The sequence below is a fragment of the Typopeltis vanoorti genome, chromosome 22 (genome assembly GCF_054136105.1).
Source record: "Typopeltis vanoorti isolate ZY-2024b chromosome 22, IOZ_Tvanoo_1.0, whole genome shotgun sequence".
Classification (NCBI taxonomy): domain Eukaryota; kingdom Metazoa; phylum Arthropoda; class Arachnida; order Uropygi; family Thelyphonidae; genus Typopeltis; species Typopeltis vanoorti.
The window spans coordinates 88,627,183-88,651,658 of NC_143570.1; the positions used below are offsets into that span (position 1 = coordinate 88,627,183).

At 34.2% G+C, this 24,476-nt stretch overlaps 2 protein-coding genes across 5 annotated transcripts in view; one reads left to right on the forward strand and one right to left on the reverse strand.

Annotated features, from left to right (window-relative positions):
- Window positions 1-8,626, forward strand: part of LOC150094550 (beta-hexosaminidase subunit beta-like) — a 364,235-nt gene extending 355,609 nt beyond the window's left edge. For all 4 annotated transcript variants that reach the window (XM_090411847.1, XM_090411846.1, XM_090411845.1 and 1 more), the window contains exon 13: window positions 8,289-8,626. In XM_090411847.1, the coding sequence (XP_090267973.1) occupies window positions 8,289-8,445 (157 nt within the window). In that variant the 3' untranslated portion in view covers window positions 8,446-8,626. The remainder of the gene's footprint in view (window positions 1-8,288) is intronic.
- Window positions 8,627-11,372: 2,746 nt separating this feature from the next.
- Window positions 11,373-24,476, reverse strand: part of LOC150094553 (serine/threonine-protein kinase 17A-like) — a 139,977-nt gene continuing 126,873 nt past the window's right edge. The window contains 2 exon segments of the mRNA XM_090411753.1: window positions 11,373-13,783; window positions 17,833-18,012. Coding sequence (XP_090267879.1) covers window positions 13,291-13,783; window positions 17,833-18,012 — 673 coding nt within the window. The 3' untranslated portion in view covers window positions 11,373-13,290.

Sequence of the window (24,476 nt, forward strand, 5' to 3'; positions counted from 1 at the left end):
CAGCAGAGTTCAAAAAAAAACTTAATAGTTTTTCCAAAGCATGGTTTACCTAAACCAAGTGCCTCAACATTGAACATTAACTTATCTAAAAGTGTGAAAATTGTGTGCAAAACAATTTTTTTTGTTATTACAGTGCTAATATTGATAAAATTGCAGTATAATTTAGATATTTTTATTTTGCGATTTAATGGACGCCCTCAGCCCCTATTAGTCCGTCAAATCCAGGGTTTACTGTATTCTCCTTTGCACCACCCTTGTGCAATGGGATTACCATGCATTCTTTCCACACCTGTGGAATCTTCCATGTTCTGAGACTCAAATTATTACTGAAATTTTATTGGTTGTGCAACAGCTGTAATATCTCCCACCTCATGCACCTGAGTTTTTTTTCATCCAGCGAGGAGGTAGTAGTTAGCTCAATGTTGCATACACCAGGTTGATAGCTTTTAGCAAAATGGACACTCATTGTTGAACAACCCCTTCTGCATCTGTCACCCTCACACTTTCTTTTACTTGAAGCATATCAAAAGAATTCTTGGGGGTTATCTTTAGCTTGCAGAGCCATGTTCTTTTCATACTCTGGCCTGCTGCTTATTATTTTCATAACAGACATCATCCTTTTCTTACAAATCTCATGCTCGATAAGATTACACATCCATGCAACCCCTACCCTGTTTATTTTTCGAACTTTTGGGACACTCTCATATTGCATCATTTAAGTATTTTTTAAATGCTTCCCATGCACTGTAGATATCTTTCCATCCAGTAACCGATCCCATTCCACTGAACTCCGTATACTCCTCAGTTGGTCATAATTTCCTGCTTTGTGGAGCATATAACCTTTTCTGAATGGAACATTCATAAAGTTAGTCACTTCCCAAGTGAGTACTGCATGATCACTGTCACCAACTGGAGGCAGAATAGTTATGTCTTTAACTGAAACGCCCTCTGACACTATAAATCAAATGTAACACTCTTTGACCTTGAGTTCCTTCTGTCAGATGCTGTTTGATAAAATTGTCTCGCAACTCGATTTCACTCTTCTCATGACATTTTACTGCTACTCAATCAATGTTTGGATAATTTTAAAGTTCCTCATTATGATTACTCATTTCATGTCCACCGTCTTTATTTGGTGATGCATTTCTTCCTCGCTAGCAACCAATTCACCAGGTCTGTAACAGCACCTCATTATGTACTTGATCATGTTAGAACTCACACCAGATGGCTTCAAACTCACCGTCACTAGTATTACAATCATAGGTCTCAACACACTGAATGCAAGTCATCTGATATCATTAGCAGCATGTCCCCCCCCCTCCCACTTCTCCTGTGTATCCTTCCCAAAATTTACTCTTTACACTCTATATCAGTATGTCTTATTCTGATTGCCAGGTCTCACTAATATCTACAATCTAAGGTCCCAATATATTGACCAAGACAGCACTCTACACCTTTGTTTCTGATACTGCTAGCATTTGTATACAGACATAATAAGCTACCTGCATGTTCTTTAGTTTATATTATAATTAATAGAGGAATATCCATCATAACTGGGAAGGACAATAGATTTAGAGATCCTGTGGGATAATTGAATTAATTGTCCATATGGACAAAATATAATGGTTGCCAGTTTTAAAGTGCTAAAATGCAAGGTTATGAACATTGGGATGAAGACACTGCAGCCATGAATTATACTGATAAAAAATTTTGACTGGCAATTTAGGACTGATGATAGACAGGGAATTTAAGTTCAAGGAACACTGACAAGCAGAAATAAGGAGATTACTATCCCTCTTTATAAGGCTTTGATATGTCCACATGAGTTTCATGATGTGGAAATGGTAGGGAGGATTCAGAAGTAAGCCAAGAAAACTGACTGGAGTGTTCTGTATAAGAAAGATCAAAAATTTTGGAGTTATAAAGTTAATGAGAAAGGGTTGGATAGGCACTATTATTAACATCCAATCAATAATTTGCCTCCAAATTAATCTATTGTCTATCACGACTCGAAGATTATCGGATTTTATATTTGTCTTCCAAGGCACTTTGTACTGTATCAATTCACTTATTTCAATCCAATATTTTCCATGCCAGTTGCCTCGGTATCCTATATTGTTTTTGCATTATGGGAAGGATCACCACCCAGAATGGTTTCAACCATTGAGGTCAATCATGTGAATGTGACCTCAATAAGATATAAATTAAATTAATGCGGATATCATATTTTCCATATGTAAGCAGTATGTTGATATATTGCCGTACTATCAAAATACTCTAAATCCAGTATTTGTGATATTTATATAGTTTACTTTTATGAAATTTTCAATAGGAAGAGAGTTTAGCCCAAAATTCAAGTGGAGAGAAATAGCACAAACTTCATCTCATCATCCAATTCCTGATATGTATCCTCAGGAGAGGGTATACAGGGATATGATACTACAGGAAAAAGTTACATGAGTACTAACATTCGATCAAGATCAACAGTTTCCCTCTAAATTAAGCTGTTATTTGTCAAAACTCCAACATTATCAGATTTTATATTTCTGTCTCCTAAGGCACTTTTTACTATAAACCTGGGAAAGAACACTTGTTTTGCTAATCTTTCCTCTCTTATTCTGATTAGCTCTACTAACGCATTCTTGAGTGCTAACAATGGCAAGTTCTTTTGTAATTTCATCATTTTTAATGATTCTGCCATTCATGTTCACTCCACTTATCTTTCTCAAACCTGTGGTCTTCAGTCTTTGATCAGCTGTTTAATTTCTAACCCAGATCCATAAGTTAAAATTGATTTGAACACTGCTTGGATACAGCTTTAGTGATTTGACTAATTCCTCTTATTCCATATAAATTTATTTAGCTGAGTTTCTACCATACCAGCTTTGCTAATTCTGTTGCCTATTACCATATTTAATTTGCCCTCTTCACTAAAAAATTAAATGTACCAGAAGATACACTTAAAGTTTTTAATAAACTTGCTTTTGAGGAGAGGAAAAATGATTTTGCTAATTGTTTGACAGGATGGTATGAGGGGGCTCTATGCTAAAAACTATTTGATGAAAGGTACTGTTTCTATGCTATATTAAAACATCATTTAAATGGAAATTTAAGGAGATATGAAACCAAAAAATCAATTGACCAAATCTTAACAAAAAAAAAAAAAAAAAAGGTAGTCTAAACATTTCCAGAATGGCTGTTATCACTAGATAGATGAATTGGCACCTCATTTTGTATGCTTAGTCCAGCAGCCCAGTTTTTTTTTTTTAATGTGACCACTGTAGTAATGATGTGCTAGAGGAAAAGAACTTAAAGCAGAGCAGCAGTACTTGGCTCTCTTAAACAGGGAACAGTAAACTATAGCTTGAAGTTGTGTTACAGCAATAAGCAGTTGGTTTGTCTAGGTGGTAGGCTACATTAATCACCCAGTGAAACACCATTAAACTTGCTTATTGGAGACTTAAATTAGGTACTGCTGTTTCTATCTCCAGAACAAGTTCTCTGTTCTTCTAACCCCTTCTGAACTAGTAATACCTCCCTATTTGAGCATAGTAGTAATGCAGTTTTGCAGGTCAGCTGCTGGATAATATACAAAACTTTTATGCGACTTCTACCCACGAAAGGTTTGTAAATGGAGAACATCAGTACCATGGTTTGAACTAAAAAAAATTTTTTTTCTCTCCATGTTTATTAACTAAGTGTTTGGGTATTTTTATATTATCTGGAAACCCCACTCTAGAGACACATGGAACCTTTTCAAACCTCTCTAGGCTTCCAATAACACTTTATTAACTACACTTTAAATTATGTGTAAACTACACTTGACATCTAGGAATGCTAAACTCTTTCTGATCTGCTCTCATTTACTAGCAGAATTTGAAAAGCAATAATAACTTATGTTATGCTCTTATTTTTTTTTATCCTTTCTTCAGTCCAAATACCCTCAGCCTTCGATGCCACCATTTCAAACTAGCTTCCCTTCTCTAATTCCACTGATATTTGCTGTTAGCAATGACATAATGCAAACAGTTAATCTATCCATCAGAATAACCAACTTCTCTGCTTCTTAAAGTCCCACCAATGGACATGTGCAATGAAAAGGTTCTGAGAAACTTGTGCTGTCACTCTTGATATTTCCAGAGCTTTCAACAGAGTGTCTGCCATCAAGATCTGCTAAACAAATTACCATCCTTTGATGTCCCTGACATAACCTGTAAGTGGGTAGCCAATTACAGCTTTCTCTCTAGTCTACACTGCAAGTCATGGAAGATAGATCCTTCTCTTCAAGCTTTGCCACCAATGCAGGAGTGTCTCAAGGTTCAATCTTATCACCTACTTTTTCTCCTGTACATAAATAATCTACTCTCAATCATTGCTAATCCAATCCACAGTTTTGCAGAGTAGGATAAACCATGCAGTACTCTGACATCTTCAAGACCATCTACCTTAATCTACATGCCATACTTCGATGGGGAAAGCCCAATCTGATCACATTCAGTGCCACTAAAACACAAGCTTTCCTTTTCTCTCATGAAAGATATCTCAGCTCTAGTCTGGTGACTTGTGTATTGACTAATACACAAGTCACCAGACAAGATCATATGTCTGTGTGGATTAATATTTATCTTCGGTTTCTCCTGGCATAAACACATTACATCAGTAGCTTCCTCTCAATCCAAAAATAGAGGCATTCTCTTTCATTCAAGATGCTGTTTTACACCCAACCAACTTTTACCTGTATATTTAATCTACCCTTGATTAAAATATTGATCACATGTTTGGGATTGTGCACCTAAAAATTTATGGATTATGTCCAAAGGAGAGCAATTCAACTTGCACATAATCATCTTTTACATATTCACTTCAACCTCTATCTCACAGAGGCAACATTTTAGCATTCTATTCTACAGGTCTATAGCCATTGCTCTACTGAATATGCTTTCTGTTGCACCTGTTAATAGCAGAGCAGTAGCTGCCCAGCATCCCTTTACTGTGCAACTGCTTCTCCTCTTCCATTTCATTCTCTAGAATGGCCTTCATCATGAAGTATTCTCAAACAATTCTTCAAAATAAAAAATATCTCAGTCCCCACTTGTGCCCCCACACATAGCACTGATGTACTTATAGCTCCTGCAGCCTCTTGTGTATGGCATCAATAAAAAAAAAAAAAAAACTGTATATGTATGGAGGGGGGGGGATAAATCCAAGTCGCACCTCCTCCTGGTGCACCTTGGGAAATACTGGGTAAATTCCCAGTAGGCTAACATGACTGGTAACACATATTAGGGCCAATCACCTGTGGACTTCCAGGAAGTTCTTTTTACATTTTAGTGGTATCAAATGCAGTGAATAATCATTTCCTTTTCTGTATTCTGTGGTCTTATCACAACTTCTACTATTCCCCATTCAATTCAGAGTAAGAAACTTGTTCTGAATAAAACAAGCCTTTACTCCATCTTTCTGTCACTGAAAACATATACCCATTATCTAAAGTTTATCAACCAGTTCAAAATGTGGCATATATCAAGCTGCAAAAACACATATATATAATCTAATTTCTTAAGGAACAAATGCAGTAAACTTGACTCTTGCTCAATTTCCAGTCAAACATTTTTTTGCATTCCAGGGCCACTAGACATGACTTCTCTTCCACATCACCTAAAGATAAAGCTATTAATTATTTTTCTTACTTTTCAAACTAAAAAACAACAAAAATACAAAACAGAATTACAAGAAATCAAGTTTCATATATTAACACAGGTTAGAGCTCAACCAGTGCACTTTGTTTAGATGTTTCAAGAAAAATTTTCCTCTTGAATTTCTTTTTCACTCATTCCTAAATTAACGAATGAAAATAAATCGACCTAGTAATCTAATAAAACTTAGCACTGATCTTTAGAGTGTATCCAACATTTCAGATGAAATCTGATAAGGTGAACATAAGTTTGCAATTTTTTAAATTAATGACCATTTGAATACTTCTGGATCCCATGATGGTGTAGCTGGTTTAGTGATTATCCTATGATGGAGGTTAAAGGAAAAAGAAGGATTCCATGAGCAAACTATGTTGTCTTATAAAGTCAAGTGGAAGGCATTTTAATTGGTGGAATATACAACAGTTTTTACTTTAAAAATTTTTACTTAAAAAAAACTTGCCAAGAAATCATATTCTTATTTAATCCTTTATCCAAGTGTAAGCATGTTAAAGTGTCTTCATGATAATCCTGTATCTTGGATAAAGGATTAAACAAGAATAGTTTGTTGGCATGCTTAATAATCTAAATTATAACGAAGTGAAAAACTTTCTACAACTAGCTCTGATCTAATAAAATGGTACACATGATTTCTGCATTTATTGAACTTGGTGTCTCTTTTGGGTCTTGCTCTCACTGACTTCAATAAAATCCAAAACTGAAGTGAAGATATTTCACATACAAACTTTGCTTAAATTTTCATAAAGGATGATACAAGAATAACCAAGTGAAAAAAAACTCTTTTACTATCGCTGATACAGAGTATTGTATTAAGGTGGTATTACTATTATTACTTTTTTTACTACTTGTATCATGGGAAATATACAACTTCTGCATTAATTCAACCTGGGTATCAGTTGTTTTAGTATCTCATGATGTCTAGCATTATGGCATACTAAGACAACTGAGATGAGGTTATCAGCCTCTGTATATTTACAAGTAACCTAGTTGTGAAGATACTTTGTGCATATACTTTGTTTTCACTTGAATAAAGAATTAAACAAGAATACAATTTCTTGGTAAGTTTAATTAAATTTGTAACCAAGTCCAAAAATACAAGTATTTAATTTTAGCTCCATAATAAGATTCGTGAAGTAAACAGTTCAGGGTGTATATACTTAGCATAATTTGGTTGTCAAGTGATGCTATCTTAATTCAAAATTATAATAAATTTAGTTAATTCTTTATCCAAGTGTGAGCAAACAAAGTTTGCGCCTGAAAGTATCTTCAGGACTGGGTTAAGGTGGTACAACACCAGGGCAACTCATTGCAAAGGTGGAGTAAGCTACCAACTCTCATATCTCAGTATCTCCTATATAATGCAAAACACATCTCCTTGCAGATATGTCTAATGTTATGCATTAAGGGAAGGGCCACTACCCAGACTAGTTTCGACCTTTATTGAGGTCTCTTCAGTGGGAGCCAGGCCCAAGTGGAGATATCAGGCAGAAGCATTAGCAGGTCATCTCTACCTATAGGAATTGCCAATTGGTGTGCCACCCTTTTTTTAATAATTTACTCTGGATTTAGAGAAAGATGTTGAAAGTTTATTTTTCACTTGGTTAGAGTATAATAAATTTAGTTTAATCCTTTATCCAAGTGTGAGCAAACAAAGTTTGCGCCTGAAAGTATCTTCAGGACTGGGTTAAGGTGGTACAACACCAGGGCAACTCATTGCAAAGGTGGAGTAAGCTACCAACTCTCATATCTCAGTATCTCCTATAATGCAAAACACATCTCCTTGCAGATATGTCTAATGTAACGAGGACAACACCAGGGCAACTCGTTGCAAAATCCTTTGCAACGAGTTGCCCTGGTGTTGTACCACCTTAACCCAGTCCTGAAGATACTTTCAGGTGCAAACTTTGTTTGCTCACACTTGGATAAAGGATTAAACTAAATTTATTATACTCTAACCAAGTGAAAAATAAACTTTCAACATTAATTCAAAATTGTTTGAGCTTAAACATAAGGGTTGTTTCAAAAACTTCAATTAACATTCTCAACAAACTACTTAGGGTCCAGAAAGTTCTTAAATATGTTGATAAATAAAAAATTATCAACAAAGTCTGTTGATAATTTTTTATTTAATGACAGTCACATTAAATACCTACTCTTACTTCTATAAAAATTGAAGTGTCAAAAGTTATAATAATCTAGTACTTGCAGGCTCTTATGGTTTATAATAGACTTCTGCAAGTAATTGTGTGCATTTTGACTAGGTGGTTTGCTTGGTTGTGTATTGAAAATGAACACACACCCTTAATTGGCAGTTGTTATACTTCTAAAAAAATTCTGTAGGTTTTACTTAATAGTTAATTAAAATAACCTTCAATAATAAGTAATGTTAGTAGTTTGACACATTCTAGAAGGAATTGGCTGGATAAGCAGTTTCAACTTAATTTATTTAAGCAAGATATATTTCTGAACCAATTAATTATCAAAAGGTCTGATTGCATATACTGGTCAACATTGTTATATTAGTGAATGTAAAAGATACTCTTCCACTAATAATTTCTTTTTGTCCTCTTCTAGAAGAGGGATCCCTGCCCAACCAATTATCAATGGATACTGTGGTGATTATGAATGGGCCATGACCCAGGAAAGGGGAACCAATGCTGCTTGCACGTCTGCTGCTACTTTTAAGTTTATGATTATTCTATCATTCATATATTTTGCATTTATTGCGTAACTTCAAGATGAACACTTTTTTTGAAATGGCATGTGTATATAAATTTCAATATTTTTTTTGTGTGTCAGTAACAATATTTTCTGTATATAAATCAACCAAGTTCAATGTTTTTTTTTTTTTTTAATGTAAATCAAAAGTTAAAGTATTTTCCAAAGAAATAAATATTCAACTATCTCAAGCATCAATTTTTCAACAGGGATTTACTTGACTGTCATCAGCATTGACAAAGAACAAAGTAAGTCAATGAGCTAAAGTCCTATATACATATAATTTGCCAACCTGGTGGGCCATGTGGTTAACTCATGGATGTTTGCAATTGCTTTTAGGTGGTAAATTGATATAATTATCCAGTATAAAACCACCACCTTTGCTTAACAACCTCCCAAAGCAGCTTGATCAAGTTCCATGTTTGATTTCTAGAGCAGGGTTTCCAGACTGTATAAAAAGAGGTTTACATCCTTTTGTGGGTGAAGTCACAAAAAATTATAAAGCATAGTTGATGCTATGTCTACATATGATCAAAGTACAGTATCAGTTCTCAGAAATTTTTGGACTCTGAGAATATTATTATTATTTAGACCTCCAAGGAGTCAAAAGACTCATCACAGGAATTAGTTATCGACAATTTAAGTACAATTATGCAGTTGTTTAAATTGTACTATTTACTAATAGTACAATCAGTAAAAAAAAAAAAAAAAAATGTAAATAAGAATTATTAACTGTTCAACACAATGCAATTTATGTGTTAGATTTTTTCTTTATTTGAAATACGACTTATTGTCATGTAATGGCAAAAATTTAATTTTTTCAATTAAAATCAGAACGTGTACCCAAGTGGAATACTAAGAACTCCAGTCTGATTCAGTTTACACGAATCAAAAAATTCAAATCGAGGAGACTTGCCGTCTGTATCAGCAAATCATATTTCCTAGTCTCTTATAGGTATTATGTACATTCAAATAAATAGCTCAATTTAAAGACAAAGTTGTTGATATTTAGTGTGATTGTAGGTAAAACAGTTTCAAGTCCTATGAGGATGACATTAATTCACTATATTCATTTGGTTTTTTTTTATGAAACAGGGGAGGTACCAAGATAGTTCTGAACTTGTTCCTGCTTTAGAAGCAATGTCACCAATTGTATAATAATGGAGACCTGTCTTTAAATCTACTATAACATATCAATATTATTGATTTAAACAAAGAAAATGAAAAATTAACTGAAAAAAAAGTCATACCATAAATATTATCTGTTATAATAGTAAATGCTACTATTTGAGATTCATGCTTATATATATATATATATATATATACATATATATACATATACATACACACACACATATACAGGGTGTTCGGGATAAATTTGACATATTTATAATTAATTATATTTTTCCGTAAGTTACATGTATTAACACACACTTCTCTTCATTTAAAAGTTTGGACCCTTCTTCATTCATATACAAGATGTCAGAAAGGATGGATAGCTGGAACCCACCTGAATCATGAAAGAGAATAACTTGTATCATGATGATTCGTGCCCACCATCAAAATAAGGATATTACGACTGCTGCCCAATGCTCCCTGAATACAGTAAAAACAATCAGGCATGAACTAGAGACTTGCAATGGTGACTACGAGGATGTAGCAAGAAGAAAGATCCCTAGCAGACGATCTGATTGCGTTCGTACAGCAGAATTCCTCGCAAATCTGCAGGAACAGGTGTTGAAGAACCCTGGCATTGGAATTCGGGCTTTGTTCGTGGAGTTGCTAACTGTAGTCAAGCCCTGGATAACAAGGGTAGCCAATGGTAGGCCGTATGTATGGCAGCAGGATTCGGCCCCTTGCCACACCTCTGGGAAAAGTCAAAAATGGTTGTCTGAAAATTTCTACGACTTCACCAGTCCAAATGTTTGGCCTCCAAACTCCCCAGACCTTAACCCCATGGATTATTTTGTATGGGGCGCAGTTGAAAAAGACACCAATCGCACTTCCAGTAATACAAAAGCCCAGTTAATGGATAAAATTAAAACAGTTTTTGCGGCCCTTCCCAGGGAGACTGTAGCATCAGCTTGTTCGAGGTTCCGAAGCAGAATTGAAGCTGTGATCGATGCTAATGGTGGTTATTTTGAGTAAATCTTGTTGATAATATTGTAATTAACTCTGCCTGTAATGTTTTTTTGTCAATTCATTAAATTTAATAGATACAAAGAAGATTTTCTTTTTCCTTACGAAACTGTCAAATTTATCCCGAACACCCTGTATATATATATATTGAAACTCATCTAATTTAAATGGAATTCAGATTGGTTTAGTAAATGCATTTCATCACAATCTAGTCAGAGTAGTTCTGATTGATACCCATGGAAGAGAGAGAGAAAAAAAAAAACTTTAAAATAAGAACCTGCATGAAATAGCTAAGGATATGATACCCAACATGCTAATCCTCTGATCTTTCTAACTCCAGTTAAATGAAAACCGATCATTCCAATGTCTGTTTGCAGTTTCACCATCGGGAAAAAATCCAAATGTTGATCATTCCATTGCTTATTTGAACACCTCTCTTTCCAACATCAGATTGCTGTAATTTGGAAATATTCATGAAGAGGGAGAAATTCATATTTAATAAGTATCTGTTCAAGTGTTCATTAGTTAAAAAAGATGAATAAATATTTCCATCTGCAGTTTTCTTTAATGAATGCAATTTGGCTTTCACCAATAAGATGTATTATTATCTGACTTAAGTAGCACTATCACATGCTATATATATATATATATATATATATATATATGTTAAAAGTGAAAAACAAGATTTGTGTTTCAAACAGTTAAACTATAAGTTTTCATCTTAGTCTCAATTTCCCTTACTCATAAATTTTGAAAGTTACCGATTTTTATCCTTAGATAAGGGAGAGAAACTAACAATACTGATTTACACACACTGGTTTATTGCTTTTGTCTACACATAATAACAGATTTTTTTTTTTTTAATTTCTACCATTAAACAGTAAATTAACACTTATGCATATTTACACAGGGTCTTCCACATAAATCTGCACACTTAATGACAAGATAATACTACTGGCTGAATAATAATTTGTGAATGACTGGATACATAAATAGCACTTCACAAATGCAAATACAGTAGTGTGTGTGTGTGTTTAAAACAAGTTGTGCTAGTATTCCCACAGAATAAGTTATACCCACAAGAAACATCTACACCTGGCAACAGTTCCTCCACAGGAGTGTTCTGCTGGAAGACAAACAGCAGAGCACACACCCTTTCTTATGTTTTTAAAACATAACTATGTACATATTTACTAAACATAGCAAATTTAAAGACCACTACTGGTATGAAAGAACAATCTTTCATTAAAAAAAAGAAAAAAGCACCAGAACAATATTCACCATGATAGTGATAACTGATATGCAACCCTCAATGTGTTAAGCATGAAAAAAACTTTAGACTATTCTTTTACAAATGCAGTTTTTTTTCACACAATAACATTCCAAAAATACAAAGTTAAATGTAGTTAACTATTTTACAGGAGATGAAGGGATGGGATTGGACCTGTCTTAGTACTTATTTAAGGTTGCAATAAATGATTTCAAGGAACAGTTCAGAAATTTTTACAAGTATTGTGGCCAAAATATAATCTCTTATTAACAATTATTGTAATTCAAGAGTAGATTTATAATACAGAGAGAGAGACTTAAAAAATTTAGTTGCTTTGCAGAGTGAGCTTTCTAACTGTTGGAAGAGTATAACATATTTACATAAGAAAGACCTCTATACAACCATTTTTACTCTAGCCTGCATAATTAACATAGTGGATTATATTCAGTTCAACTGGCTGTTAGATTTGTAAATGCATCAAAGTGATTTGAAAATTTGTACTTGGTCAGGTACATATTCAGACAGTAAAGTTCATTTATATAGTTTCTTAATGATGAGTAAATAAGACCTGCACTAGTACTTCAAACTGGTTGCAGATAAATGGATGGACTTGCATTTGGTTGTTCCCTGGAGAACAAGGGCACTTAATCAATGTGGTCCCAGTCCCAATGGCAAATAGCCTGCACAATCAATTATCACTCATTGATCGCACTTATAGACTAAAAAGTGAAGATGGTTCTGATGATGAAGTAGGATGAAGCAGTGAATTGACAGTAAACAATCTTATGAATACCCCATTCGGTTTAACTAACATTGGATTTAATTGCAGATAGTGATATGAGGTTGGTACTTTGAAGGGCACAGTTATTCTACCAAGAAATTTCAAGCACTTCTAATGAAAGCATCATTCCAAATAAAAAGCAGTAGACAACACACAAAATATTTGATAAATATCTTGTATTACAAGACAAAATACTCTCTAAATTTTACAAGACAAAATACTCCCTAAATTACATGACATCACGTCCAATCACCTTAAAAATATTTTGTGACATCTTACAAAGGAAAGCAGCATTCTAAATCGTACCTATCCACTACGCTATCAAACAGTGCAGGCTAGAGTTGCTTAAACTACTGAAACTGTACATGAAAATGATTATCTCTTTCTATAAAACATTAAAAATCTACAACAAAAAAAAAAATAAAAAAAAGCACCAACAACCCACTTAATGCCAGTCGTGGCAAATGGGAATAACAGAACACTCGGTTGATACACTCCTTTCAATCTCTACCTAGTATGTGCAGATCTCTGGAAGTATCAATGGAAGAGGTAATCATTGTGGTTAAAATAAAAGATTATCAAGTTTGATACCATTGCTTGTTGCATAGCAAATGGTAAAACTCTTGGGAAGATTAAAGAAACCTACCATAATATGCACCAATAGATGTTCAATAAACTATTCCAACTCGCTCATCTACTAAGATTTCTTCCTTAAAGATGAGTCTTTTGGTTCTTGTTAATCCTTCAAGTTCTACCACCATATTTTCTACATCAATTCCTTTCACTGCTGGTCTGTCTGCTGCCACTTTGTTCTCTTTAGATTTCACTTGGCAAGAGAGCTGTTGCTGAGGTTCTTTCAGTGAAGAACTATTATTCAGAAGACTACTCTTCCTTGATGACAGTCCACGATACTTTGTATCAAGTGCCAGCACTTGACGATTTGTACCCCCATTTTCAACTGCACGATTATATTGTGATAGTTTTTGACATCTTTCATCCTTTCCTAATTCTTTACCAATAATTTCCTGAGATGGAGATGTGGCTACTTGTTGTTCACTTACGGAAGATACCGATCGTGAAAACAATGGCTGAGATGAAATACTAGAACTAGATGATCGTAGCCATGGATGTTGAAGACTTTCCTTAATAGTCATACGTTCCCTGCAAAATGTACAATTAATAGTAAGAATGAAAATAATTTAACAGAGAAAATTTAATGATTTCCAGGATTACACACTTTATTATGCAGTATTTTAAATTAATTTTTAATTAAATTTAAAATAACATTCTGGAGGCTACTGGGAAACAAGGAATGAGATAATAATAACCCTGAAGCTAATCAAGACATCCACAGTGCTATATTTATAATCACTAACAAAACAGTTGTAGAAAATATTCAAGAGGAATGCTACTAGGAGGACATATCACTTATGGCAGGAAAAGTCATCAAAAATGTCAGAAAAGCAGCCTGCAAGAGAAGAATATATACCCAGAAATGCTTAAATATGAAGATATATACTGTAAGCCAGCTATAAAGATATAAAGATAAATAAAATTAAATGTGAGAATTACAAAGGAAGCTCTTTATACAAGCATACTCGAGAAAAGGGCAAGAAAATATTGTAAAGGAAAAACGGTTCATGCCAAATACGGCATATGAGAAAAAGTAATATAACCAGGATTTCTATTTAAGTTTTGTAAATCTGGGTAATGCATCGATGATAATGATGTGCCAATAGCAGCTTAAAATCATCATCATAAACGCTAATTACAGATAGACAATATTGGTCTCATTATTCATTTATCCTTTTTTGAGGTTTACCGTGTCTTCTCTTTCCAATCAGTTTATATTAGAAGTTAAAAATCCTACAATTATATTGTGTAAATGGGATATTATACAGAATAATTTATGGCCTATACTTAAGCTATAAGTCAGTAGTTAGAAATGAAGTTATTGGAGAAGGAATATTTTTTGTAAAAAAAAAAAACTAGTGGATGCTATTTCCATTGTTATTCATCATTTATATGGATCACATTGTGAAGGAAAGGGTTAAAGCTAATAGTGAAATTGGAAATATACAATTCATCTCTTTACTTTATGCTTTAGGAGATGTTATGCTGTTAAATAAATCCAGTATGCAACTTTGGGATCAACTAAATTGATTACTACTATAACAAGTTTAGTATGGAAAACAACTATATTCTCAATCAAGAATCTATAAAACAAATAAAGTACTTGAGTTATTGAGTACAATTTTATGATGCAAACAAAAAATTTTTTTACAATAGAATAAATACTTCTATGCGATAGTAAGAGTTTAAATGGTAATTTTTCTCAAACTGGTATGCACCAATATTCAATAATTGAAAGTCAAGTTAGTCATAATTTGTCATGTTGTACCATCATTTTTTTATTTTGGTTTAACCAATAAGAATACAATTTGGTCGGCTAAATCCCAAATTGCCAGCCCATCCTCGTTCGTTCAATATCCAAGTAGATACCCAACAGGATGCACCACGAGAAGGTGAGATTGGACATTAGGTCAGAAGCCCTGGTCGGTTCTCCGCATTCTTTTAAAGGCTATGTGGAGGTCTCCTCTCAGTTATGCAGCTTTGACCCTTAAGCACACAGTGTTCAAACCAGTTTTAACTTATGGATCTGAGAGCTGGGTCAGAAGTAAAACACTTGACCAAAGACTAGAGACTGCAGATATGAGAGTCCTGAGAAAGATTAGAGGCATGAACAGATGGCAGCAATGGCAATATCATATTAAAAACGAGGATATTAGGAAAGAACTTAGCATTGTCAGCATCCAGGAATGCGTTAGCAGAGCTAATCTCAGGTGGTATGGTCACTTAAATAGAATGGGAGAGGAAAGATTAGCAAAACAAGTGTTCTCTGCCAGGTTGGCAGGAAAACGGCCCAGAGGAAGACCAAGATATAGGTGGATTGATACGGTACAAAGTGCCTTAGACAATAGAAATATAAGATCTGATAATGTTGGAGTCTTGACAAGTAACAGACTGATTTGGAGGAAAATTGTAGATAGGAAGTTAGTAATGATGTAATTTTTTCATGTAGTACAGTCATATCCTGTACACCCCTTGAGGGTACATGGCAGGAATTTGATGATGATTAGTCATAATATAATCATGTGGGGGTAACAATAACAAAGCCATTTGAAAAATTAAAGTATTCAGCAGCTGAGGTAGCAACAACTCTGGTACATCTACCCTTCTCCATAGTAAGTTCACTCTATTCATAGCCATTTTGCGCAGAACTCTCTGGCAGCAGTGCATTTTTTTTTTTTTTTTTTTTTTTTTTTTTTTTTTTTTTTTTTTTTTTTTTTACAGAGCCAAGTTTGTCTTTATAACTCATGTCTGTGTTGGAAATGCCTGTAAACCATAAATGGTTTACAGGCATTTCTATGTTTACAGGTTTACAATGCAAAACTAGACATTTTTTTTTTTCTAAAATGCATAAATTACACAAAGGTCATGATGGTAAATTTCACACAAGACATAAGAGGTATGCAAAAATGTCTTTTATGCAAAGACGTTATGTCTTTGCATAAAATTAACCAGTCAAATTCCTTTTCGAATTATCCTGTATCCTCAACAATATCAACATTACTTTCCAGATGAAGGTGGCATGCAAAATTTCTTTGATATCCAAATGCTATCGCTCAACTGAAACGGCTGCTTAAATTCAGCACTAATCACTGTTGAGTTTTGTTCATGACAGATCATGGAGAACCCACATCCTTGTTTAATTTGACTTACATGATAAACCCTTTGCATAATAATTCTCTCCTTCAACATCAATGCTTTGTCCCCTGCAAAACTAATATGCAGGGGACAAAGCATATTAGTTTTGCAGGGCATTAAAAATACTTTCACAACCTAAATGCTAATATTCTAATTTCAGTCCCTACAGTAACAGATGTAGCATCATACAAAAGTTTGTCCTAGATGTCATTTGAAAGTGGCATCCTTCCTTGCTTAGGCTATAATTCTAACCTTTCACTAGGAATTTTTAGAAGTGCATGCATGTATACATCAATGTTTCCCAGCCACAGTGGTTGCATACTACTTCTGGAACATGACTCGGGGCTTATCATGTGGGGTGGGGACAAGAAGAGCAATAAAACAACTTATAGGCTAATATAAATTTACAAAATTATTTACAAGGAATGGAACTTCTTGTAACAAGACACTATGGCAAGGACATCAGATTCCATATTTTAAGTTTAATATGATGTAGTTTTACATCAATAATATGGTTGCACTTTTTTTTTGTTTTAATATTAAAAAGTGTAGGGAATCCGAAGTACAAAGTTAAGAAAAGCAAATGGTACTTCAAATACTTTGTCTGACAAGGTTCAATACTGAAATTAACATTCAACTATAAAGATATTAGTGCAGTTTGTTTATATAGAGTTTTCAGGAATCTATTAAAAGCCAAGAGCTGGCTTTGAAAAGATTTGGCAATGTTTAAAGACTGCTAACAAAAGGGTTTCTTATCCACTCGAATCTGTCATTCAACTCACAGAAGTAAATACGAAGACTATTTTACAATACACCCAAATTGATGTCAGGAGCACAGTTTAATATTAACAAATATTGCAATAGGGAAGGAATCAAATTTACGACAATGAAGACATATGCTTCAGTTTTTGGATAAATCACACCAATATTATCTTAAACATAGAAAATGGATATAAATTTATCTTGCATGGCTTTATTTTTGAACAAATTTGTACAAACACTCAAAACTGAAGCTAACTTTAAAGCATGCTGTACCTCTAGGAAGGTGCAATTAAAAATGTAGTCTTCCAAACAACTACCAATCTTCAACAGTTCAAGAAGAATATCAACAGATTACTGTATTCCTGACCCCATCCTCACATGGCATGTTTACTATAGGCTGTCCTACCGTTTGTGTATGGAATAAATATTTAAAAAAAAAATTAAGTGATATAAACCTTTAGCTATCCCTTCCACTTTCTTTTGTACTATGCATTCATGGATTTAAGAACATAGTCCCACCCCCTCTGAATGGCAGTCTGACGTTACAAGAAATTATACAGAAGCATAAAGCATATTTAAAAAAAAGTTGTTAGTTTACAAAGCTTTGGCAGTTTTAAGCAAATGTCTAAAATTATACTGGTTCAGTGCATAATTCTTTGCTCTAAATGCTATGTACATACCTAGGATCTTTAACTAGAAGTCTTCGAATGAAATCCTTTGCAGCATTTGATACATTCCCAAACAGGTCCTCAGGAAATTCAACTTCTCCATGTGAAATGTTACAAAAAGTTTCCTGTTTTGTGTCTCCACCAAATGGTGTATGTGCAGATAGAAGAACATAAGCAAGTACACCAATACTCCTGAATAAATGAATAAAAATAAAAACTATCATATTTCCTCTCAGAAGATGGACTTATTGCTCTCATCTTTAGATATAAGTAATGAGTAAAAACTACAAAACTAGATCTTTATCAAGTATAGATGATCACTAAATCTACATATAACCAAACTGAATAAAACAAACTTTTCTTCATCTGATAGTTGGAGAAGATATTCAATCTGCAAAAATTAGTAATTTGATTATTATTTCAGCCTTCCACTCAGAAACCTAAGCCTATCAAGGATGGTATGGTATTACCATAACTCTCAATTACTTTAATGAAATACTCTAGACTATAAATATTAGCACAACAAGAGAAAAACACTCCAAATACTAACAGATGAACTACTGTAACAACCAAAGCATGTAATCATTGTTCTTGTCAACTGAATTAAATGCCTTAGTTCCATTTATAACGTCTCCCATATATTCCCTCTCATCCTTTATTTACATATATAACAAAAACAATATTAATTACATATCAAATCACTATTTTCTTTGATGCTCATATTCTGAAATACATCAGTAAACTTATGTTTGGTCTCAAGCAGAAAACACCAGTGATGAATTTATACTCATGGCAGGATGTTTGCTGACTTCTTACATAGCTACTTGCATTTTTTTTTTTTTTTTTAATCAAGAACACCATAATTGAAATAAGCACTTGGCTTCCAAAGATGCTATAAAGCTTATGGAACTTAACTGAAAATGTCATGAAGGATGAAAAGTTCCATGTTACACAGAAAACTGAACTGGTTGGAACCCTCTAGCTTGAAATGTGATATGCTGAGATTTTTCCCTTATTTTAATTTAATATTAAATTTAGTTTGTTTTTATAATCATGCCATTTTGGTATAAAAAAATGAATACAAATTAATCCAGTACATGGGAAAGGGGAAGCTAGTTGCTGTTAACAGTTAATTAAAAAATAGATTGGGAAATGCACATTTTATAATCACATTCTTGTGTAACAGTTGTATTGTTGACAATTTTATTTTGCCATTAATATAGTCCGGCTGAAACCAAAATTGAGATCACAATAATAGAAATTCTAAATTCCATCCAATAAGATAAGAATTATCCTTTCAAATCATTTTTACTGATAAAACATTTTTGTTATAGTGGGCATAAATAGTAAGGGGGAGAACAAAATCCTCTTTCAACTAGACAATTTTTTTTTTTTTTTTAATTCATCTAAATCTCAAATCTAGTAAGGAAATGAATGCACTAAAAACACTCGTGTGTCTAGATTCAAGTTCACGACAGTACATCAAATCAAAACTATAGTGTATATAATTTTCAGAATAACCGCTGAATATCAATGTTTATCATTTCCCAGAGAACTATCGGGATGCCTATGACATGCAAAGATGCCTATCAAATGAAAATTTATATATATATATATATATATATATATATATATATATATATATATATATATATATATATATATATATATATATATAAAAAAAGGTACCTGAGGTAAATAAGGCCCACCTTATTTGAATAAGTTAGACAATTGTTTAGATTAATTGAAACAACAGTGTTCATATTAAAGTTTGTATTATCACTAATTATTAAAAAAACAAACAAATAAGAACAATTCTTGCAGTAATTTCTATTTTAATCAAGTCTTTAAAAAACATCTTGTGTGGGCCTTATTTCATCAGTCCAAAGACCCCATAGTAGTTTAATATATATATATAAAAAGGTACCTGAGGTAAATAAGGCCCACCTTATTTGAATAAGTTAGACAATTGTTTAGATTAATTGAAACAACAGTGTTCATATTAAAGTTTGTATTATCACTAATTATTAAAAAAACAAACAAATAAGAACAATTCTTGCAGTAATTTCTATTTTAATTAAGTCTTTAAAAAACATCTTGTGTGGGCCTTATTTCATCAGTCCAAAGACCCCATAGTAGTTTAATAAAGCCCTTGAACAAAATTAAATATTTAAAAAAGAATATAACAATTATTAATTTTAAATCATAATTATTAGCTTAAGAACAGTCATAAGGGCATACAAATATGCCACATTCTTCTTGGTGAGACCAACACACTCTTCATGGTACCATTTAAGACACCGTGTGCATTGCCTCATATCAGCAACTTTTCTTCTCTGCATCCATGGCAATACCACCCCTCTTTTGACACTCTGTAAGTTCCTTTATTTCTTTTTTGGTTCTTCCTGTTTTTTAGTGACAGCCTTCTCTTTCTTACTATAATTTTCTTTGAAAAGATCTTTGGTCACTCTGTGGCCCTTATAATTTAACACTTTTCTTCGTGGTGTTGCCTTTACAACTGCAAATTTGGCATTGGCATTAACTCCTCAAAATGACTTCAAAAAGTTCCTTGTTTTTAGATTTGCCAATGGAATCTCATTATTGGAGTTATCTGAATTACAAGATGGAGGATTAGGATATGTTCTTACCTAGAGTAGGATTCAAAAATTGAGCTTTATGTTTAGAAATTGTTGGGTTTCTCTCTAAAACTAACTACAACCTATCTTTTCCTGCAAGGTCACTTTTTTTTTTTGTTGAAGTTATTCCTAATTTCATTTTGTTCGCAAAATAGAAAAGTCTGCCTGCATATGCCAGCAAAGGTTGGTAGATTTGGTAGAGCCTCTGCTACTAATGGCTTGCAAAATGTTAAGTGAGTTTGAGCGCTGTTAGTAGTTGAAAGGGGTTCAATTGTTCGATGCTGTTAGCACACTCTCCCTCGATGAGTCTTTGGACTCCCTGGAGGTGTCACATAATAATAATAGCTTTTGGAGTTAAAGGGATGCCAATTGAAGCAAACTTTACTATTCTTTCTACTGAGTTCTTCTCTTGTTCTTTAGTTAGCACAGTATTTCTTCCTAATCTTTTCGTTGTCTTCTCTGTCTTTAAATGGTTCTTCAATGTTCTTCTAGGTACTCCATAGCGTTCTGATGCTGCACGTTGTGATAGTTGTCCTCTTTGCACAGCTTTCATAGCTGCTTCTAGTCTTTCATCAGTCCAAAGACCCCATTTCTTCTTAACTTCTGCCATTTTCAGAGGCCTTTAGCAATAAAATAAGTAATTATTATGAGCAATCACCAAAAAATAAAATAAATCATAAATTATAGCAGTTTAATAAGGCCCATCAACAAATTTACTGGGCTTTATTAACTACTGCGAACTAGATTAGATCACATCTATTTTCACGTAAATATGAATTCAAATCAATTAAAACATTTTTTATCATAAAACTGAATGTTGAAAGAACAATTTAAATATAAAAACAATGCGAAAAGAATTATTTTTAATTAAAACTTACGAATTATTGCGGCGTAATATTATTAAACGGGAAGACACAATACAGTCACTAGACAACATGGCACCACTGATTTGCCATTGCTTATTGTGTCTCCTGTGTGTGTAAGAAACCAAACTGGCACAACTCACCGTAAAGGCGATTTTTTTTTTTTTTTTTTTTTTTATAAACGGGCCTTATTAGATGCTGGGGCTTATTTACTTCAGGTACGTTATATATTATTAATTAAAAAAAAAGTGGCCATAGTTAACCTAGATGAAGAACCAAGCAGCTTGTGTACTAGGCACAAGTCCTTTTTTTTTTCAATTAGACCCCGTTCTGATTGAAACCAAAACTACAATGAAGTTGCCAAGTACCACATATGTTTTAGGAGATACTATTTAAATTTCATTTCTATCCAGCTAGTGTAGAATTACCAGTTGAAATCATTTTACGAATAAAAATGATCTGAATCATTAAGTTATATTTTAGTTTATATCCTGAATCCTAAATTTTCTTCAATTCCACCACCTAGAGTTACTTACTTATTAAATTATATAAGGAATTGACAACATGCAAATGATATAAATTAAACTTTAATCTATATATTCCAATATTTCAGCAATGTCACATTGCCATTTTCACAGGAACTTAAAATAAAGATACGCGCACGCAGGCATTACGCACAATAACTGAGGACGAAGCAGGAAGCTGTTTCTCCTAATAGTCTTGACGGTGCCCCCTAGCGGGCAATGTTGGCATTCTTGGCCGATTGGGCTGAAGGTCTTCTGATGTAGGTTTCCCAAATTTGGGGCAGTCTCATGCAACCAAATTTGTTGAGGTTTGGATTGTTTCTTAGGGCTGATGCTGATTCCATGAACAGCCTTTCAAATTTGAATTTACTACAGTGTATTACTGTGGCTTTCTTCCACCGTATTCTGTGGCGAGTATCCAGAGCATGGTTGTACTGGTTGTACGGTACAACCAGTATAAGTAATGGCTGTACTGGTGAAAACGGATGTAGTCCTTGTGTTCTGAAATTCTGATATTCGCTATCCTGCCTGTTTGGCCAAAGTAGGACAGCTTACAGCTGCAAGGGACCCGAGTATACACCAGGGAGGTGGTTGATCTTTAGTGGAGCGGATAAGGGATGCCAATTTTTTATATGGTCTATAACAAGAGGTCATGTTTTTTTTAGGATTTTGGTAATTTTTTCCGACGTGCCTCAGATGTAGGGAATGGTGATGGATTTAGAATAATCCTTGTTGTGAGGGGGGGGGGGGGTTAACTGGTGTCAATGTTTTTTTTTTTGGGGGGGGGGGGGGGGGTAGCCATTGGCTGAGAAAGTGTTGAGGATGTGGTTTAGTTCTGTGGTGAGGGTTCTGTCATTTGAACAGATAAGTTTAGCCCTGTTGTGTACTGTCTTAATAACTCCATATTGTTGTGGGGGGGGGGGGGGGCGAGAATTGCTGGTGAATGTATCAAAGAAACCTTAGAGCTAATCCAAGCTAAATTTCCTCCCGATATCTCAGCCCTATTTCAGTTCACTATGAACTCAGGCTATTTTGTTTCACAAGGAAAATTCTACAAACAAATAGAGAGCACAGCCATGGGCTCCCCACCCTTGGCCAACTTTTTTATGGAGACTTTTGAAGAGAAAGCCTTAAACTCTGCCTCACAGAAACCAACTATATGGTTTTGCTACGTTGATGATGTGTTCGCTATTTGGCCACATGGCTCTGATACACTCCTCTCCTTCCTAACACACCTAAACAACCAACATCCCAGAATCAAGTTCACCCTGGAAAAGGAGAAAAATAACAGCCTCCCTTTCTTAGACACACTAGTCACCTGCCAGCCTGATGGAACCGTGGTTTTCTCAGTTTATAGAAAACCCACCCATACAGGCAGATACAATCTGACCCACTCCCCCTCACAACAATATGGAGTTATCAAGACACTACACAACAGGGCTAAACTTATCTGTTCAAATGACAATGCCCTAATCACAGAACTAAACCACATCTTCCTCAACACTTTCTCAGCTAATGGCTAGCCCCCCCCCACCAAAAAAAAATCCAAAAAATATTGACACCATCATAAGCCAAACGGAGCTTGCTGCACCTTTGTTTGGATTGCCCTGGTGTTGTACTACCCAAGTGATCACTTACACTTGGGCTCGCCGATAGTTTTTTCGGCATGAAACTCTCTGGATTTGGTGGATTTCAATCTGAGTTTCATACCCGGCTATAAAATAAAACGGGATTTACCATCTCCCTTTAACTTAATATTGACACCAGTTAACCACAACCCCCTTCACAACAAGGATTATTCTAAATCCATCACTATTCCATACATCCGAGGCACCTCGGAAAAAATTACCAAAATCCTAAAAAAACATAACTTGACCTCTTGTTACAGACCATATAAAAAATTGGCGTCCCTATCTGCTCAACTAAAGACCAACCACCTACCTGGTGTATACCAGGTCCCTTGCAGCTGTAAGATGTCCTACTTTGGCCAAACAGGCAAGACAGCGAATATCAGAATTTCAGAACACAAGGACTACATCCATTTTCACCAGTACAGCCACTCTGGTCTTGCAGACCATGCTCTGGATACTCGCCGCAGAACATTGTGGAAGAAAGCCACGGCAATACACCTTAGTAAATTCAAATTCGAAAGGCTATTCATGAAATCAGCCTCAGCCCTAAGAAACATGCCAAACTTCAACAAATTTGGTTGCATGAGACTGCCCCAAATTTGGGAGACTTACATCAGAAGACCTTCAGGCCAATGGTGCCCACGAGGGCACCATCAGGACTTTTAGAAGAAACAACAGCTTCCTGCTTCGTCCTCAGTTACTGTGTGTAGTGCCTGCATGCACGTGTCTTTATTTTAAGTTCCTGTGAAAATGGCAATGTGACGTTGCCGAAATATTGGAATATAGATTAAAGTTTAATTTTAACTTATGTCATTTGTACGTTGTAAATTCCTTAAGTAATTTAATAAGCATGTATAACCAACGTCTAAGTCTTTCTATGAGAACCTAGAGTTACTGCAATATATATTTGATAAATTTTATTTCTTTACACCCTTGCAATTTGTTCATGTGAAATGAAAACTGAATGATTGAAATCCTTTAAGGATTTCAGAAGGGAAAAAA